The following is a 19,866-nucleotide window of genomic DNA, read 5'->3' on the forward strand; positions in this document are numbered from 1 at the left end:
AGCCTGCAGCCTCAACCCACGTCCCATCTTGTCCAGGAAACCTTCCCCAATCAACTCAGCCTGCACATCCCTCCTCCTTGAAAGTCCTCAGTGCCCAGCCCGGCACTTCATATTACAGCCTCTTTATACTAGAAGATACTCTTGAAGTGAAGAGGCCTTCAGGATGTCTGGCTCCATTGTGTTGGGTTTATAAATGAGGAAACGTCTGCTCTTTTCACTAACGGTAACAATATTAATAGCAGCTAACACAGTGAGCACTTACTATGTGCTGGGCACTTGACACGTATAAATTCACTTCAGTCTCACAATTAAGCCCATTTTATAGCTCAGAGAGCTGAGGCACAGAGAGGTAAAGTAACTCAAGATTGCACAGCAAATAAGAATCATGGCCAGCAACAGGGCCATGAAAAGATGCTCAACCTCGCTAACAGAGAAATGCAGATCAAAACTACAATGAGGTATCACCTTGCTCTGGTCAGAATGGCCATCATTAAAAAGTCTACAGATAACAAATGCAGGAGAGAGTGTGGAGAAAAGGGAACCCTCTTGCACTGTTGGTGGGAATGTAAATTGGTGCAGCCACTATGGAGAACAGTATGGAGGTTCCTCCAAAAACTAGAGTTGCCATATGATCCAGCAACCCCACTCCTGGGTATATATCTGGACAAAACTCCAATTCAAAAAGATATTTACATGCACCCTTATGCTCATAGCAGCACTATTTACAATAGCCAAGGCATGGAAACAACCTAAATGTCCATCGACAGAGGAATGGATAAAGAAGATGTGGGACATATACACAATGGAATATTACTCAGCCGTAAAAACGAATGAAACAATGCCATTTGCGGCAACATGGATGGACCTAGAGATTATCATGGTAAGTGAAGTAAGTCAGAAAGAGAAAGACAAATACCATATGATATCACTTACATGTGGAATCTAAAATATGACACAAATGAACTTATCTACAAAACAGAAACAGCCTCACATAGAGAACAGACTTGTGGTTGCCAAGGGGGAGGGAAGGAAGGGGGTGGGGGAAGGATGGACTGGGAGTTTGGGACTAACAAATGCAAACTATTATATATATGTATAACTGAATCACTTTGCTATACATCAGAAACTAACACAACATTGTAAATCAACTATACTTCAATAAAATAAAAAAAAAAAAAAAATCATGCCCAGGATTTGACCCCTGGAAGTCTGGTTCCAGAGTTTTCACCGTATCTCACATCTCAGTCTGTGTCACGGGGTCTTTTACTGCCTGGCTTGCCCATCTATGTATGTCTCATCTTCTTAAGCGCAGAAATTTTGTCATATCTTTTCCTAATAATACCCACCCCCATCTACATCCTCTCCCCCCAACACAAGGCTGAGCACACAGTAGGTGCTTTAGGAGTTGTTGTCCCAAGATGGGTCACCAAGAGCACAGGGACACTTCTCCTGACGCCAGGTGGCAGCATTGGCCAAAAGTTCTCTCAGAACTCCGAGTCTAGAGCTATCAGCCAAGTAAAAATTTAAACTTTTATTTCTGGTACAAACGATAAATACTTTGCATTAAAAATCTGGGATTCAAGTTTTCCTCATACTTCATGCTCCCTCCCTGCCCCAAAACCTTACAAAAATATTTCTGCTTCGAGGGTGCAAGCCGACTCCAGCTCCCTCGGCAAAGTCCAGGTCTGCGGAAAGGCACCTGTGGTCTGTCTCAGGGTGGGGGGGCCCCCAGCTGGCCCCCGGGCAGCCTCAGAGGCCAGTAGTGAGAAGAACATGTTGAGATCTGCTGTCGGCGCTGCCCCCTCTCTGGCGCAAGGATGCCCCCGCTGTTGGGCACAGGGGCCAGCTCCTTCTGGAGGGTGGGGCAGGGGGCTGGGCGTGGGGAGGTGGGTGTCACAGGCATCGACACCTTCCAGGGTCTAAACCTGCAAAGAGTTAAATAGAGTCACGCTGTCCTATTTTGGTTGCTTGAAAGCGAACATTTCAGGGGAGATGCGGGGGTCAAGCTTGGAGAACCCCCTTCTCCCTCTGTCCCCATGGGATTGGGGGGGCTGCCTTCATGAGTTAACCCCTGCCGTGCCACACCCCTTTTCACAGTGACAAGTCGGGGGCCAGAGGCTCCGGGATTAGGAGGGAAGGAACAGCAATAAGGCCTCGGTTGGGGGTGGCCACGCCCTCTGGCGGCTGGGGGAGGAGCAGTGGGCCCCCAGCAGCTGTCTCCGGGACCAGCCCTCATCCCGAGCCGGCTAGGGGTCCTCATCCCAGAGGCACAGCTGCCTCTGAGGCACGTAGAAGTCGAAGCTGTAGCTCTTCTGGCAGCTGCGGATGCCACACTTGTAGGGCGTCGGGCGGTCACGGCCGTGGCAATACTTGAGCATGCAGGGGTACCAGGCCAGGCTCAGGCCGTAGCGGCAGACGCAGGGCTTCCCGCGGTCCCCCACCTGCCCACAGCGAGGCAGCAACATCTGCTCTGAGGCCTTGGGCAGGGCCTCGAACACGAAGCTGTCCACACCTGGGGGAGAAGGCGGAGGTCAGGGATGGGGGAGGGTAGGGGGCCCCCTGGCATGGCCCCTTCAGGCATCCCGGCACTCCTATGGGCTAAGTGTTATCATCCCTGTTTTACAGGTGGGAAAACCGGCCCAGAGAGGTTTAACCATCTGGCTGAGGTCACACAGTAGGTAGGGGAGTCAGGACTGAATCCCAGGTCTGTCTGACTTCAGGACAGTCCTGGGAAAGGTGACCCAGAGATGGGCCAGCAGTGAGGTCCCATAGGCAGGGACCATGCAAAGATGGGAAGCGTTCTCAAGGATCCTGGGAAGGTGTGAAGGGAAAGAGAGGAGCTGATCTCTGAGAGGTGGCAGAAGAGGTGGCAGCTGGGAATGGGCATCTTTGGGCCCCATCCAGACGCTGGTTCCTGTGCCCATGTCCCACGACAAAAGGTTCCATCTGTGTTCTCACTAAGGGCAGGGCTGAGGGGGGCTGTGCCTGGGCATTCCCTCCCCGGGGCCTAGCAGAGTCACAGTTCTCCACGTCCCTACCTGGAATTGGTTCCTTTCATCTGCTGACTCCTCTCAGTAAAGAGCCACACAGGCATCACTTCCTCCAGGAAGCCTTCCCTGACCAGTCCCAGCTGGGTTTAGACCTCCCATATCTTGTCATTGCTTCCCATCATATCTGAGACGATACGGCAGCGGGCAGCACCCAGCTGACCTTGCTCCAGCCAGAACCGGACGTCCTCCTGGCGGGTGTAGATGGCATCCGCGGCCTCAGCACACACATTGCGGAGATGGGGGCTCAGCAGGCCCCCCTGGCTGAAGTTCACGGTGACGTCCATGTGCATCTGCTCCAGGCCCCGCACCTCCTCAGCCTGCCGCACTGCCCGTGGATTTTTCTGCATGGAGGAGAAGAGCCATTCCCACCCAGCCTCAGAAGGCCCCCTGCCCACCCTTTCCCTGGTCGCTGAGAGTCAGACAAGCCCACGCCGGCTGTCTTCGGATCCTTGGGGCCACTGGCAGGGTGGCAGTCAAGGGGCACCCAGCCCCCCTCCAACTAGCGGAGAAACTGATACCCAGGGCGCAGTCGAGCCTTTTCAGCCAGTGGCCGCCCGGGCTGACCTCTGGGGCCTGAGGGAGAATTCTGACCCATTGCTGTGGGGTGGCGTTGGAAGTGGGCAGGCGAGGCGAACTGTCCCAGGGTCAGTGACCTCTGGGGCCCTGTATTCTCCAACATCCAGGCAACTGAGTCACTCCGGGAAAAGCAGGTAAAAGGGAGTGGCCTCGGACAGCTCCTGCTGGGTAGTTCAGGGAACCTAAATGAGGCCGGGGAGAGGCCCGGGGTCCAGGAAGGGACCGGGAGAAGGGCAACAGGCTGAGGGTTTCAAAGGCCGCACTGAACACTTAACATGCACTCTCCCACTTAATTCTCACCATAACCCATCTCTCAGTAAGAAAACAGGGGTTTTGAAGGCGAGGTGACTTGTCCAGCGTCACCGGGACGACGAGTGGTGGCCCTCGGCCTGGAGGCAGATCCGACCTGCCTCCATCATAAACGGGGAGGAGCTGAGATTAGGGGACTGGCAGAAGCTGGGAGATGGGAGTTCAGGGCAGATTAGGGATCTGGGGTTATGGGGTCAGGTTTGGCATATTTAAGGGGTTCAGGACTACAGGGTAAGAGTGGGGTGCCAGCGATCAGGTGGGAGACTGAGGCTGGGGTAGGGTCCAGGCCAGGGTCAGCTGCAGGGGTGAGGGCTCTGGGGCAGGTCCGGGGTGGGCACTCACCTGTCGGAGCTTGGCCATGGCCTCGCTGGGAATGATCTCATTGTGGTGCAGCCGGGTGGCGAAGCAGAGGGCCTGCAACTGGCTCTGCCCCTTCTCCAGCTCCCCTAGGATCAGGGCCCGGAAGATCTTCACATCCTGATGGAGAAGAGCAGAAGAATGGGAACCGGCCAGAGGGGGCGGGGCCTCCTCACCAGCCCACCCAGTGCTCAGCTCAGACCCTGCAGAGGACACAGGCCTGGACGCTGCCCTGCAATAGATGCCTCCCTCTTGCCGGCATGGAAAATTTTCTCTTTCCCGTTTAAACCTGTGACTTAAAAGAAAGAACATACCCCAGATGTTCCAAAGCCTCCTGGAAAATTCACACAGGGAACTGCTGGAAAGCTTTCCAAAACAAAATTGTTTACAAGTACAGAACGTCACCTTAAAGGAAACAGCACCCCTTTCGGCTCCTGGTTCATTCATAGCTGATGCTTCCCCTTGGTGATACCCCCATATCACCCTGATCAGGGTGAGTCAGGGCCCCTACAACCACCTGACTACGGCATCATGGGGGAGGGCTGCGTTTTTACAAGTACAGATTCTAGAGTTTCTCTCGCTGACTTTCCCATTCAGTAGGTCTGGGGAGAATGCCCCCGGTGCTTCTGGTCAGCCAGGCTCCTAGACACCTGCATCTCAGATGGAGGTAGTGGGGTCAGGGTGGGGTTAAGGGCAAGACACAGCAGCCCTGTTGTGGCCTTCTGGCCTGAGGGAGCTGGGCTGGCTCACCTTTCCCCTTCCCTCTCCACTTCCCCTTTCCCCTAGGGGGTTACTAATGGCATTACCAGCAGGCCAAGGGCTCTTTCCTGTCACTGATTCACTGCATGAATCAGAGAGGCTGGGGGAAGGGGGAGGGCAGAAGGAGAAGGGAGAAGGGCGGTGGGATCGGGTCCCCTTCCCAGTCTGGCTGCTGGAACCCTGGGCACCTGAGGTGTCCCTTGCTCTCACCCATCTCTGTGCCTTGGCTAACAGCTCGCGGTGAGAAGTCAGCAGGTCCCAGTCAGAAGTGGTCTGAATACGTCAAGAGCCCCCCTGCCTGGGAGGGACCCAAGCCACAACGATGGTTCTCCTCCAGGAACCCCAATGGCCCTGCACCAGCACGGAGGGTATATAGCCCTGTGTAGCTATGCATCCTTCAGTGTTCGTGCCCTGGCCTCGCCCACTGAGAACCCCCATTCACTGAGCACTTACTGTCCATGTGCCAGAGTGAAATGCTCTGAGAACAGGGTCTGAGGGTCCCCCTTGGATTCCAGTAGAGGCAGTGAGGGGCCCAGGGTTCCACTCCAAGTCTACATTGTATTAGCCGGCATACAAGTCTATCTCCCATCTAAGCCTCGTTTGTGAAATGAGGATGATGCCACTTTTTTTTTTTTTTTTTTGCGGTACGCGGGCCTCTCACTGTTGTGGCCTCTCCCGTTGCAGAGCACAGGCTCCGGACGCGCAGCCTCAGTGGCCATGGCTCACGGGTCTAGTCGCTCCGCGGCATGTAGGATCTTCCCAGACCGGGGCACGAACCCGTGTCCCCTGCATCGGCAGGCGGACTCTCAACCACTGCGCCACCAGGGAAGCCCAAGGGGATGATGCCACTTTTACCTGGAGGCTTATGGTGACGACTAAATGAGTTAGTGTGGAGGGAAAGCACAGCAGAATGTCCGCCCGGAGTACGTGCTCAGCAGTGGTAACCGGGGCCACTGTCATCACTGCAGGTGACCAGCAAGTGTCCCAGGTGATCTGAAACTAGTCAGTGCTGTCCTCACACAAACCCCCATGCCCTTTGGAAGTCCTCTGACTCTACAAGGACATTTCCCTACTTCCTTTCACTGTAAATGATCTCTGGAACATTGAGGGGTGGGAGTGTCCAGGGAGATTTTCCGCCAAGATTGCAGCAAGGGAAACTGAGACCCAGCTGGTGAGAAAGGTTCCATAAGGTTCCTCATGGTCCCAGACTTGCAGGCAAGGTGAATCAGAGCTCGGATAACCTCAGCTTACTCTCCACAGGAAATCCACTCTTGGGCCACGAGGCTGGGATCTGCTTGTCCCGCCAGCCTGGGCCATACAATCTTCCACCCCCTCAGGTCGTTTGAGGAGAGACTGGAGGCTGGTACACTTGTGTATTTTCTGTTCTGGGCTCAGTTCCTGCCAGGTGAGACTTGATACCAGACTTTCCCTCCCGGGGCTGAGTCAGGCGGATGTCCCTGGCAGGACCCCCAGGCAGGATCCAAGTTCCACCTCCGGGGTAATTTCAGCAATGACCCTTTAAAAGAACCCATCTGGTATATTCACAGCATCCTCTCCAATACCACAGGCACGTGTCACCGCCTGTGGTCTGAGGGATGCCCCAAGTGGCCTCATTGCTTGGATATCTATCACCCGTCTACCATTAGCAGGAGAAAGAATTTGAACTTTTAGACCAGACCAGGGGGCGAACAAAATCTGTTAGAGTATTTTCCCTGCTTCCGTATTAAACAACAATGTCAACAACGACAACAAAACGCTACCAAAATGGGAACCTGACTGGGGGTGAAGCGAGGGGATGAGAATCTTTTTGTTGAGATAGATTTCCTCTATTATCTCCTATTTATTTGTGTAGGACAAAGCTTTATTGAAGTTTATAACTGGAAGGGACAAGTCATTGTTACCATGAGTCAAAAAGGATGTATCGTCCGGTTTAAAATCTTTATAACAAGAGGAGATAGGAACTATGATTATTACCGAGTTTGGAATGGATAACTTGCTCAAGGTCATGGGACCAAGAGGAAATGTAGTCAGAATTTTAACCCAGGCAGTCTGACTCCAAAACCCAAGCTCTCACCACCACAATGCACAGCTGCGTCCTAGATCAACGAGTTCAATTTCTTTGATGCCCAGTTAAAGAAACTAAAGCTCAGGCCCAGAGAGAAAGTGTGGTCTGCCCTAGGCCACACAGCTGGCGAGTGGCAGAGCCAGGATGAGAAGGCAGTGCCCTCTTCTAGCTGTGCCCGTCGGCGGTGGTCTGTATGTCCTCTGCAGACCTGCCCTGGGAACGTGGCGGCTCCTATTCAAGGCTCTGTGTGACTAACCGACAACAGCATCTGACGCAAACATCAGGGTAAGATGAGGCAGGATCACCCTTCTAAGCCCTCTGCCTGCCCTGCCCAGAGCCTCTTTAAACCCTGAATTCTCCAGCCTTCTTAATGCTATGTCTCCGGGAAACCATACTCCATGTGCTGAGCCCCGGGAGGGAGACAAGCAGCCCAAGCATCTGGATCTCTGGCTCCGTCATCATGACCAGTGTCCCTCCTACCTTCTACTCCCCACACCTCAGAGTAACTACTAAGGTTCCAGGGCCCCCTTTCCCTCCAGCACAGAGGGCAGGGCAGGGGGAGAGGTCTCCCTGCTCCAAGGAACATCTGGCCAAACGCTAAGCCCAGGCCAGATGGATGCCTGGCTCCCAGGTTCCCTGCTCGCCCGAGAGTCCCCTGGGATGGTCCACCCAGAGGTGCCCTAACTCCCAAGGCAAGACCACACAGCTGGGGAAGAGCCCATGGCAGGCTCCCCAGGCCCAGGACTCAGGCTAGGGTTCCCAAGATGGGCAGTTTCTATAAGGCTTCTTCTCCCACGAGCTCCCAAGAAACTCCAGCCCACCAGGAGCCAGGCCACCAGGAAGAAGTGGAGTGGCCAGTACTAGGGCTGAAACTGGGCCACACAGAGCGTATGGCCACGGAGAGAGCATTTGCTGAAGTCCTTTGGGGGTGGTTTTAAGGTTCCCAAAGAGCACGGTAGTTAAGAGCAAAGGCTCTGGAGCCAGTGCTGGCCGCGTCCAAATCCTGGCTTTGCTGATATGAGCCCTGTAACCCTGAGGGATTTGCTTAACCTCTTTGTATCTTAGTTTCCACATGTGTAAAATGAGTACAACTAACAATACCTACACCTCAAGGGATTACTGTGAGGAAAAATGAGTGAAAGGTCTCAGAACAGAGTGGGCTGGATTCCTTAAGTTTCTCTATTATTGCTGCAATCCCTGGCCTTGCTCCAGCTGTGATCTACTCCAGACCTGCAGAGGCAGGACAAAAAATTTTTCTCCTAGAGATGTACCTGAGGCCGAGAGAAGTCAGGTGGCTGCTGGAGCTTGCAGGTAATCGGCAAATCTGTGGGAGAGCACTGATTGCATAGGGCAGAGCCTTCACAGGCGCCAGGGCGGGACAGGGGAGTGGGCATGACCAAGGCCAAGGCTCCTGTCTTTAAGGGGCTCATAGGAGAGGCTGACCTACAACTGATGTCGGCGCACTATGATAAGGCCTAGGGTGAGGTTTATGCAAAATGCTATAGGGCAAAGGATGGAGGAGGGAGCGTTTTTGTCCCCTTAGGGATGGGCCTGGGAGGGGTGGAGGGAGGGAAGGCTTCCTAGAGCGAAGGACATTTCAGTGGTTCTGGACAGTCAAAGGATGGGTGGCTTTCTAGCAAAGAGAGAGGCATGTACAGAAGATGGGAAGGTACCAAGGCCTCTTAATGCCCCCACCCCATCCCTCCCTCCATGCTACTGTCACACAATCTGGCCCAGTGCCCTTCCAAGGCTCCTTTTGTCCTCACCATAAAGTGTACCCCACAGAGGCTGGCATCCAGATCTTTGCTGACAGCTCTGAGCATTGAACCAAAGAGGTGGCGGTTCCCAGAATGAGCGAGGCCATGAGCTGATGCCTCTGCCAGGGATGAGCTGTCCCCTTCTGCCCATCATCCTTCAGGACTCAGTTCAAATGCATCCATCACCCCTGCCCTCACCAACCCTCCAGCAGAGTTGGCCAGGCCCAACCCCTAGCCTCCAGAGCACGAATCCCACTGTGTCCGCAATGATCTCTTTCCTTCCAGACTCAACTCCTTGAGGCTGGGAGAGTATCTTATTTGCAGTGTATCCCCGCCCCCTGAATACAGCAGGCGCTCAGTACCTATCTGGAAATGAATAAATGAAGCACTGAGTGGGCAAACAAGAGCAGGCCAGGGTGCTGAGGAAAGTGAGGGGGGTACCGGGGAGGGGAGGGCTGAGTGTGGAAGGAGGAGGCTGGCCGGCAGGAGGGCAGGGCACAGTGTCCGAGAGCCCAGCCAAAGAAGTCTGAGCTTCATCTAGCAGATCACTGGGCGTCATCGCTGGGTTTCGAGCCAGGGTAGGACACGAATGGATCTCTGGCTTAGAGCTGAATCAGAAACTTGAGCTGTGCTGGGCCAGTGTGCATCTGACCTAAACGCCTCGGCAGAGGGCCCCGTCCTCATGCGGCGTCTTCTGCCTGGGCAACAGGTGCCCCAGGCCCTTCGTGTTGTGCCCCAGCCCCAGACAGGGCTCCACTTATTTATGCAGTATCCTCAGAGTCTGGCACAAAGCTGAGAGAATGGACCAGTGCTCTGGGGCCTCCATCAACCCCCTCGCCTCCAAAAAGAAGACGGCCCTTTCTTCTTGGGCTTCCTTGTAACTGGGCTTCTGCAGGCTGGTCGTCCTACAGCTGTAATTTGGGCTTCTAGAAGATTTAGGGGATCATTTAGTTCATGCTCCAGTGAGGTTCCAGCAGGGGACGTGACCTTCAAGGTCACACAGCTGCAGAGCCAGGCCCAGGAGCCCAGATCTCCTGACTCAATCCAGTGATCCTTCTGCTCTTCCGAGCTCCCCCTGCCCCGAGCCCCTTCCTAAATATTCTATTCTTCTTTGCGTCCACTCCCTGCCACGCTGCCAGAGATCCACTGTATCTCACAGAGAGAAGGCTGTTCTGGGAAAAGCAGGGGGCAGCTCTCTGCACTTCCAAGAGCAGACAGTCCATGCCAGGCCTCTGCTGCTGCCTTCCTGAGGAGAAGCTCCAGGGAAACCTCAGTGTTGGGGACGGGTGGCAACCCCACAGACGGAGCCCACCGGAGCGCTGACGACTGTGATGCGGTCATATCAGCCCAACTGCCGGCTTCCAGCCTTAGATAAGACTGAAAGGGGGAAACGAACTTCTCTCTCGCTTCGGCTGCTGTGGGGTTTTATGTTACTCGCAGCCGAGTCGGGTCGTAACTGGATGCACAGACAGACACTTGCTTTCCCCCATTCATGGGTCCCATGGCCATAATCTTTCACCCAGACGTGCTGATTCTCCCACCATCTCCTACCCCTCACCCAGCGGCACCCAGGCCCCCCAGGCCCCTCCCGCCAGGGCCCACGCTGTGGCTCGGCTGTACGGTCCCTTCTCCCTCACACCGTTGCTCCTATGAGCACGTTTCCTCCCTCACAGCCTCTCCCGGGGGGCTCCCCACCTCCCCCTTTCTCTCAGTCACACGTGGCAGCCCTCACAGATTGTCTCACAGGCCCACCTCCTTCCGACAGTCTCTCCCACACCCTCCCTCCCTCCTTGAATTCCCCCAAAGTCTCACACGCCATGTCTCACACCCCATCTCACACACAAGCCTCTGCACACATGCTGTTACACTCCCCTGCCTTGCACACCCCCTCGTGGGCATCCTCTCCTACGTTCGTTCGCTGCCCCAGCCTCAGCCTGGCCGACCTCCCCTCCTCCTCTGCCTTCCTGCTGCCTTCCCGTCACCCTCCCAGGGGCCTTCCTCAGCCCCCAGTGGGGAGCGGTGGGGGGGGGGCTGTCCTGTCTCAGACCTTGCTGTCAGCCCAGCCTTGCACCACAGGGGACCTGAAAACTAAGAGGGCCTGATGGCGGAGCTGCCCTTCCCTCAAAGCCGCTCTCCCAGCCCACCTCTGTGCCACGGTGGCTGCACAGTCCAGGCTGAAGGCCACCTCTCCAGGGTCTCCACAAAGCACCGACTCCCCTTTCCTCTTTGCCCTTGGATGGCTGATGCTGTCTCCTGGGAGTTTCCTCTACCATCTTGGTCTCCTTCCCGTCGTCACACCGGACTGTGTGATTCTGAGGCCCGGGCTGAGCCAACCCAAGTATTTATGGCACTGGGGCTGCTTTATGGCTGGAAAGGAGCGAACTTCACTGCACTGGGGAGGTGAGGGGTCCCCCTGGAGGGGCAGCCAGGAACGAACGCCCTCTTCTCCCCATGCTGGCTGCCCCGGGGCACATTCAGGGGCACCTTGGCCCCTCTGCCCTGTCTCTCCAAGCAGGTACAGAGGCGAATGGACTCAACCCAAAGCCAGGCCAAGCACATTCCCTGGCCGGTGCCCAGGACATAGGCGGCCCCCATTACGAGTTGCCTGCAGACCCTCAGGGCTAGGCCCGGACAGAGGCTTCTTGTTACGGGACATCAGTGCCACCACCAGCTGGGGGCAGTGCCGCCTGCCCCCTCCCAGTGCCCCCAGTGCTCTGTCAGCCAAATCCCAGAGGTCGCCAGTGTCCCGGCTGCCCCTGGAACAATGTGTGGCTGTATGTGGATCAACTGCGCCCCAATGTCCTGCTGACTCAGGGCTCCCGAGGTGGGGCGCCATGCTTCCCTCTCACCTGCATTCCCAGCCCCAGCCCCGCCCCCAGCCCTTCGTGGGAACCTCGGTGGCAGCCACTTCAACGCTTGCCAGCTGAAAGGACGGGAATCCTAATAATGCTTTGGTCCCCAGAGCAGGAACCATCTGCTTAACGGCCTGAGGAAGCAGGGCTGGGGCCCCGGCTAGAACTGCTATTTCTCTTCTCACGTGCCCTCGCTGGCCTCTGCTTCGCTGAGGCCTCTTACTCACTGCTCACAACACGCCTGCAAGCATCACACTGTGTTTGTGTCATGTCTGAACCTGGGGCTCAGAGAGGTTAAGTGATTTGTCAAGTCACACAGCTGGGAAAGGACAGAAAAATGTATAGTGAGTGCTCAGTAGTATCTGTGAGATGTTTTAAAAATGGTCCCCTCACCCCCACCCCCCATCTCTCCAGAGGCCATGGTGGGAGGGGAACGGGGAGTGTCTCAGGCGCAGTGAAGGGGTCAAAACTTAAAACTCGTGGGAGGGGTGGGGTGGGGGAATTGTGATGAGCCTGGGGGAGGGGCGCAGCCCAAATCTGTACAGAGGAGGTTTTCTCTGTAGATTTGTTCCTCTGCACCAAGGCTTTTTTCAGTCTCCTTCTTCCCTCTCCCCTCCCCTATTCAGGTTTCTTCAGCCTTCTAGAAGGAGCCCAATTATATGCCATAGTAGCACAGGCAGTCAGAATATAGTGGAAGGCTCCCCGGGTCCCAAACTTGGATCATTAGCTATTGATCTCGTCCAAGTCACTTCATAGCTCTGAGCCTCAGTTTGCACATCTGCAAAATGGAAGCAATACCTGCTGCATGATGTAGCGGTGAGGATCGAATGAGGCCAGGTGTGTGAAAGCAACTGTCAGTGTGTGATCTGACAGCTCAGATATATGTGATTCTTACCTCAAAGCTGGTCTCTGTTGTTCCACCATCACCACCTCTGTGTACCTTGGGAAGCCTCGTAGGAAGAACCTCACTTCTGCCTCTCCCCATCATCCCAACAGGCCACTTACTTGTCCCAGGTGGCAGTCCTCACTGCCTGACCCGGGATCTTTTGCCAGGACTCCATCTGGACATAGGCATTCGGCGGGTGGGAGATGCTTGCCAGACTCCAGGAGCTGGGCTGAACCTCAGGGCAGGGTTGCTGATCCCTGATGCGGGGAGGAATTCCTCAGACATGGCAGAGGGACTGCTGTTAAGACCGGAGGGTTCCATGGACACAAGCCGGATCATTCTTTCTGGTGACTTCTCATGAACTGCCAGGGTGGGGAAATACCCTGGATACCAAAAAACTCTGGGCCTCTCCTGTAAGCACCTCTACTGCCCTCTGTTCCCCCAAAAGACATCCTCTCCAACAAATACCCCTACTACAAATCACCAAACTGCAGGGACTGAACACAGGCAGGGTAGGGGGAGACTGGACTCTAAAAGCTTGTCCTGCCTGACAATCCCATGATGTGATATCCTGTTAGAATAAACAGCCTCAGGCAGCAACATGGCCATTTGCACATTCCACATCTTTGCTGACTATCTCTCACAGGCTGAAGCTGCTCCCCCCACCAAGGCGGAGAGCCCCAGGGCAGGGACGCTGGTGCTCTCTGGACCATTGGGGCCCAGAGCAGGGTGCAAGTTTCCAATCTCTCTGGGTCCCTCAGAGTGACCTCAAGCTCACTCACCCTGTTATATGGCTCCCCTTATCTTGGCGCCAGCCCGAGGCCCCTCTTGACCCCCTCCCTCTACACACTTGGATGTGGCTCCTTCCTCCAGTTGCAGCCATGACCCCCCCCCAACCCCCACGCAGCTGCTCATGACTTTGTCTAATCTTTCAGCCCCACCCTCCCCGTCCAGTCAGCACCAAACCGCTTGAGCATGACTCATCCCCTCCCACAGCTTTTAGACACTCACACTGGGAGACAGAGGGGAAAGAGATACTTGGATGGGCACAGCAGCCTGGGGGACGGGGACCAACAGGGCTGTCAGACCAAAAGCCGGGATGGTGCCATGCCCGCTATTAATATGCCCAGTAAGTCTGTACATCCGGGTATAATAACATACGTAGGCTTTGGATTCTCAAGAAGAGCACTGCTTGTTGACAGTGTGCGATGAATTTTAGATCCTGCACTGAGGGCACGGAGAATTAAGCCCAATATGCTGTTGAAACACATTAGGGACTATTGTGGGTAGAATGACAGGTTTCAACGAAGTGACTGAGTTTGGGATCTACCTTCATTTAACAGTCTAACCTGAAACCTCCTGCAAGCCCCTTCTTCCCTGGAGCAGCTATGCCAATGCTTCCCAAACTTTGCTGCTCATTGGGATCACCAGGGGCTCTTTAAAATTCTGGCTGCCTGGTTCCTAGCCTCAGACAGTGGGACTTAATTAGTCTGGAGTGCAGCCTAGGCTTCGGGGTTTTCTAAAGCTCCCCAGGCGATTCAGATGTGCAGCAAAGTCTGGGAGTCGCTGAGCTCTGGCACTTCTCTGAGAGCTGCAGCCTGATCTGCCTGACGGGCAGCAGCCTGTGGGCAGGGCTTACAGTAACTCACGATGGTGATTCGGTAGCTCCAGGCTGCTTGTGGAGTTCATCATCCTTGCCCGGGCTCCAGGCTACATATGTGTCCTAGAGCAGGTTGATTACTGTTACAGCTTTACTGGCTTTAGGTCCAGTGCGGCAGTGTGGGGAGGGCCAGGCCATGTTAGAGACCCATCCCAGCAGAGGCAAACAGGGAGGGTGGAAGGGGTGGGGGGGTGGGTTGTGTGTGTGGGGGGGGGTGTGGGTGTGTGGTGAGATCATCCAGACAGAGGGCTGCATTGCATCCAGCACAAGGGGCCTCGCTGCTGCCCTGAGTAGACTGACAGGACAGGGATGGCTGCTCCCTGCTAGGGGGCTGGCCAGCAATTTTGGAGTGTGATGGTTAACTTTATGTTTCCACTTCACTGGGCTAAGAGATGCCCACACAGGTGGCAAGACATTATTTCTGGGTGTGTCTGTGAGGCTGTCTCAGAAAGATATTAGCATTTGAAGTAGTAGGCTGAGTAGAAGGTGGCCCTCACCAGGATGGGTGGGCATCATTCAATCTGTTGAGGGTGTGAATAGAACAAAAAAGGTGGAGGAAGGGCAAATTTGCTCTCTCTGTGTGAGCTGGACATCCATCTTCTCCTTCCCTCAGACATCAATGCGCTTGGTTCTCAGGCCTGTGGACTTAGACTGGGACTACATGGGCTTTCCTGGGCCTCCAGCTTACAGACAGCAGACCGCGGGACTCAGCCTCCGTAACCGTATGAGCCAACCCCTCGTAATAAAATCTCTTTCTGTAGATCTGTATTTCTACCCTATTATTTCTGTTTTTCGAAGAACTCTGACTAATAAATGGAGCTTCAAAGAGAAGCTTATGATGAAGGATTAAGGCTCTTCCAGGCTCAGTGCTGACCTTCTGTGTGACTTTGGGTCAGTCATTCAACCCCTTTGCACCCAGGCTTAGCAGGGAAGGGCCACGTTGAGATGTGATGTGAACCATGATTATGAAAGTTACTGGCTTCTACTTCTGGAGCACTGAGCACATCAGCTGACACACAGTGAGTATTTCATATGCATTGCCCTGTTTAGCTCTCACCATGGCCATGGGATCAGTACCATTATTATCCCCATTTTACAGATGAAGAAATGAAGGCTTGGACAGATCAGGTAGCTTGTCCAGGGTTAAACCAGGTCTGTCTCATTTCAGTCTGGACTGTCTCCCAGATGTGCAAAATGGCCAACGTCACTATTCCCAAGTGGACTAGGGACTGTTTCCAAACCACCCCAAATGGATTTGGTACATGAAACAAAAGAAACACCACATCCAGGACTTTTTCCTACAGGAAAAGTCATTACTTCTAGATAGAAGCTTCTCGTGGAAAGCTGCCAGAGATCTTGAGGACTGGGCGGGCAACAAGAGAGGTGACCCACCCCAGAAGGATCCCGTAGAAAAGCTGCTCTGGCCAATGCAGACAGCGGACTGGGGTGGAGATAAACCCCACTCCCAGCCTTCCCCAACTCCACCCTGCTCCAGGCCATCTGAGAAACCCAGAGTTAGAGGGGACCTTGGAAAGCTGGTTCCCTTTCCATACTTTCCACTCCCAGTTCCCTCCCTTGCTGATGAAACTGGAGATGCCAGGGGTGGGTGTGAAATGCCAGCTTCTGGGTCAGAGGCTAACCTGAAAAGCACACTCTGGAAACCTGGGTGGTGGTTTGGACCGCTGTGGGGATTAAAGTGTGGCTCTTAATGCCATTTGCGGCATGGATGGACCTACAGATTGTCAGACTGAGTAAAGTAAGTCAGAGAAAGAGAAATAATGCTTGTATGCGGAATCTAAAAAAAAAAAATGCTGTAAGTGAACTTATTTAGAAAACAGAAACAGACTCACAGACTTAGAGAAGGAACTTACGGTTACCAGGGGGTAAGGTTTGGGGGGAGGGATAGTTAGGGAGTTTGGGATTGACATGTACACACTGCTATATTTAAAATAACTAACAAGGAAAAAAATAAAATAAAATAAAATAATAAAAAAATAGCAAAAATGAGGCTCTTACAATCAGCTCTGAATCGATTCTCTAACTGGGCAGTCAGCCCCCTACTCCACCCTCAGCCCCAATCCCCAGGCCTTCACCCCACTGCCACCCTGCCTCTCCCCTCCCCTCACCCTCAGGATAGAGCAATAAAATCTTTCATGCTGCAGCTAGAGGCTATAAAAGCTGAGCTCTACCCCTTGACTCTTTCAACCAGTGTCCTAGCCACAGCCTTGGCTGCCAGAGAGGTGCCAGGGTCGGGGAAGTCTCTCTAGGGTTTCAGCACAGCCACAGAACAATGCGCAGTGGGCAGGAAGGTGGGAGACTCATAGGCTGGCCTGAGGCTCACTCACAAGGACAAAGGGCTTCAGTGGAAGGTCAGAAGGGAAGATTAGATCCCTGTCTCCTGGGGAGGGTCCAGCCACTATTTGGGTTTTCTATGAAAAGAAGAGACTTGACAAAATTCCCCTGGAGTTTAAGTGGGGACTCTGGGGGTGTTCTGGCCCTGTCAGCTTCCCTCTCTCCACACACAAACTCACCTGCCCCTACCTGAATTGAGAACCTAGCTTGGGCCTGCTGAGTGAGGAAGGGTCGCAAAGTCCTCCCCATCGTGACACTCAACCGCCCCTCCCCCCACAACCTGCCACCCGCCACTGGTCTCCCTACATCCCTTGTCAGTGAAAACTCAGGAGTCCAGGGACAGATCAGCTGTCAAGCCCCACCTCCACCGCCCACAGAATCACCACCCACCCACCTGGTACTATCTTCGGGTGATTCTGCTGGGTCCCTAGCTGACACTCCAAACTCTACCCTCTCCCCGCCACCCCAGCTCCCAGTCTCTAAGAGGAAGGAGAGAGAGATGGCTCAGGCAACAGTCCCACGGCCCTGGGCTTCCCCAGCTGCTGCCTATGCCATGGGCCTCACCGCTCCACTCCCCCAGAGACAGAGCCTCACAGGGCCTCTTTATCAGGAGAGGGACTCGGGGAGGGGGACTTTAGGTGATCAGGAGACTCCCTTTGTGTACCTACACCTCACCCACCTTCCCCCCCTCCAGGATTCCTGCTGCTGGGTCACCGTTAGTCACTCACCGCCCTTCCAGGCCCACTTCCTGATAAGCCCAGCACCTCCACTCTCTACCCCAGCCCCAATCCTGGGGGGCCAGGCCCACCTACTGGTTCCCTCCACCACACACACACACACACACACACACGCACACACACGCACACACACTCAGGAGAGGCTGTCTCTACCCACTTCCCCACAATCTAGGCCAAAACTGGGGGCTGGCCAGCCCTCCTGCCAAGCAGGGTGAGAGGTGGCACCTCTCCCATAGCCTGGGGACCTCATCTGGGGCCTCTCCCCAGGTCTTCCGCTACAAGTTTCCCAGACTTTTGGACGAAAGAGGAGAAGTGGCTTGGGAGGGACATGGGACAAGCAGCTCTTCCCAGGAACCCCCTCCCCCAGCCCAGGAAAGTGAAACAAGGAGAAGTGGCACATAGCCTCCAAGATGTCAGGGCTGGGAGGCCTGGCGCCACCGGCTTGCTCTGTACAGAGGTGAGAAAGGAGGCCCGGAGAAGGAAAGGAACTTGACCTAGGTCACACAGCGAGAACCCAGGACCTCTGATGCCTGGCCCAGGATTTTTCCCTGATAGAGCCTGAGAAAATGACTCCAAAAAGGGAGACGGGGTTATTAACATTGACTCCCTTGAAGTAAGGTCTGCACCTAGAGGGCTCTCGGAGAGTGGAGAGTTGAAAGACGAAGTGGGGAGCTGGTCTGGTGGCCTGGGCACCCAGAGAGAAGAAGTGAAAGTCTGGAGGGGAGAATCGGAAAGGAAGCAGAGCAGTTCTTGGGGGAGAATGAAGGGCCGGGTCTAGGCGCTGGGGAACAGGGCAAAGAGGTGTGGATAAGAGCCCGGCGTGACCTTGGCTAAGTCGCGTCCTTCTCCTGGCCCAGTCTTCCGTCTGCTGGCCTCGGTGCGACTGGGACCCCGGAGCGCTCAGGCACGCAGGTCCCCCCGGGGCAAGCGAGGGTGCCTCACCTTCTTGAAGTCGGCGGTGAAGGAGATGAGGGTGCCGTCGGGCTTGCGCAGCTCCAGGCTGATGCTGTCGGCGTCGCTGTCCGCCTGCAGGCTCTCCTCGGTCACCTGGCCGTCGGGCAGCCGCACGCGGACCCGCAGCTCAGACGGCGCGCCAGCCCCGGTCCCCGCGCCCTCGCCGCGCGGCGCCCCCAGCAGCTGCATAAGCACCGGCAGCAGCAGGAGCAGCAGCGCAGGGGACGCCGGGGGGACCCCGCCGCGGCCGGGTGGGCGCATCCCCGGGGGCCGCCGCCGCCCTCGCGGTACCGGCGCGCCGCGGGCGGGCGGGGAGCGGCTCGGCCAAACTTCGCCCTAACTTGGAGGCTAGTTCGCGGCGCCGGGGCGCGGCTCCCCGAGGGGCTCTGCCGCGGGGAGCACGCGACGCGGCGCCGACGCACGTGGGCTGCGCTCCGTCGCGCGTCCCCCGGCGGCTCCGAGGCGGACACCGCGCTCCCAGGGCCCGTCTGCCCCCTCGGCCCAGTGCCTTGGCTCCCACGGCCCCCGACTCCGGCGCTCCGAGACTCTGTTTTGCACTTTTCATTCAATCCCACCCCCCGTCACTTCCTTCAGAAAACAGAAACCGCCAGGACCTGCCTTAAAGAGACCGCGCACCTCTCGGCCCTTAAAGGGCCCGCGGAGGCTCCCCGCGCTCGGCGGCGGCCGCGGACGGGGGCGGCGCGGGTCGAGGGGACCGGTGCTAGGCGGCCTTGTGGGAACAGGGCTTTCTCAATCGCCCTCCCTCCCCGCCGCGCCCGGCAGCGACCGGGCTGGCCCAGGAGTTGACTCTCCCAGCAGGGGCGGGACGGGTGACTCTTCCCCCGCCTCCCTTTTTTTGGCTTGTTCTTGTGCCACGTGGATGAAAGAATCGGGCTTGGTGTTTAAGGGGTTTTGTTTGGTCTTTTAGTTCCTCTGACGCAGCGAATTTCTACAAAGCTTCTGCAAAATCAGACCTCGCCTCGCATTCAGCCTTTTGACTGCCCTGGGTCGGGAGAGAGGGGCTGGGGTTCTGCTGGCGTTGACATCCGTCAGGTGTGAAATCTTGATCAGTCGGGGCACCTCTCTGACGTGGTGGCCCTGAAAGCGCCCGCATTCTGTGAACCCCTGTGCAGTTTCTTTTCTGTCTCGTTGCCCCCACTTCCCCCATTCACGACCTTTCCCCAGTCCTGCCCACCTCCCCAGACCCCCATTCTCTCTCCCAGTAATAGGCCAAGCAGATTCAGGGAAATGTTACATTCCAGGCCACTCTGGAGAATGTCTGGGGATTCAAGATGCTCTTGACCATCAGAGGCTGTCCCACAAGCCCCAAGAAAGTAAGACTGCCCTGCCATGCACCCCAACAATGAACTGGGCGAAGGCAGGAGGGATCTGGATTCCTGCTTTCTCTGATTAACTGTGTGCTTTAGACACATTTAAAAAATTCTTCGGGCCTAGGTGTCCCCCTGGGTATAGTGGGAGTTGCTGAGACGTACAAAGTCCTGCCAATCCAGGAAGAGACTAACCTCAGAACCTGGGGTTCCTTGATGTCCAT

At 55.5% G+C, this 19,866-nt stretch overlaps 1 protein-coding gene across 3 annotated transcripts; it reads right to left on the reverse strand.

The window, feature by feature from the left end:
- Nucleotides 1-1,193: 1,193 nt before the first annotated feature.
- OAF (out at first homolog) lies at nt 1,194-19,074 on the reverse strand. 3 transcript variants are annotated; one of them, XM_029207648.1, is made up of 4 exons: nt 18,303-19,074; nt 4,278-4,412; nt 3,211-3,391; nt 1,194-2,512 (listed from the first exon to the last, which is right to left on the reverse strand). In XM_029207648.1, exons 1-4 carry the CDS (start codon nt 18,573-18,575, stop codon nt 2,247-2,249), a joined length of 855 nt encoding a protein of 284 aa, XP_029063481.1. In that variant the 5' UTR covers nt 18,576-19,074; the 3' UTR covers nt 1,194-2,246. The 3 variants fall into 3 exon arrangements, with proteins under 3 accessions (XP_029063481.1, XP_029063482.1, XP_029063479.1); XM_029207649.1 differs by lacking the exon at nt 18,303-19,074 and adding an exon at nt 11,018-13,489; XM_029207646.1 differs by lacking the exon at nt 18,303-19,074 and having other exon boundaries at nt 4,278-13,488.
- Nucleotides 19,075-19,866: the final 792 nt, after the last annotated feature.

Source organism: Monodon monoceros, unplaced genomic scaffold (genome assembly GCF_005190385.1).
Source record: "Monodon monoceros isolate NGI ecotype Baffin Bay Population unplaced genomic scaffold, NGI_Narwhal_1 Super_Scaffold_7, whole genome shotgun sequence".
Taxonomy (NCBI): domain Eukaryota; kingdom Metazoa; phylum Chordata; class Mammalia; order Artiodactyla; family Monodontidae; genus Monodon; species Monodon monoceros.

Coding starts and splice junctions, on each gene's coding strand:
- OAF (XM_029207646.1), bottom strand. CDS start 4,739: ATGAATGAACCAGGAGCCGAAAGGGGTGCTGTTTCCTTTAAGGTGACG. Junction 3,392..4,277: donor CCATGGCCAAGCTCCGACAG/GTGAGTGCCCAC, acceptor TCCTCCATGCAG/AAAAATCCACGGGCAGTGCG. Junction 2,513..3,210: donor CCGGTTCTGGCTGGAGCAAG/GTCAGCTGGGTG, acceptor CTTCTCCCCCAG/GTGTGGACAGCTTCGTGTTC.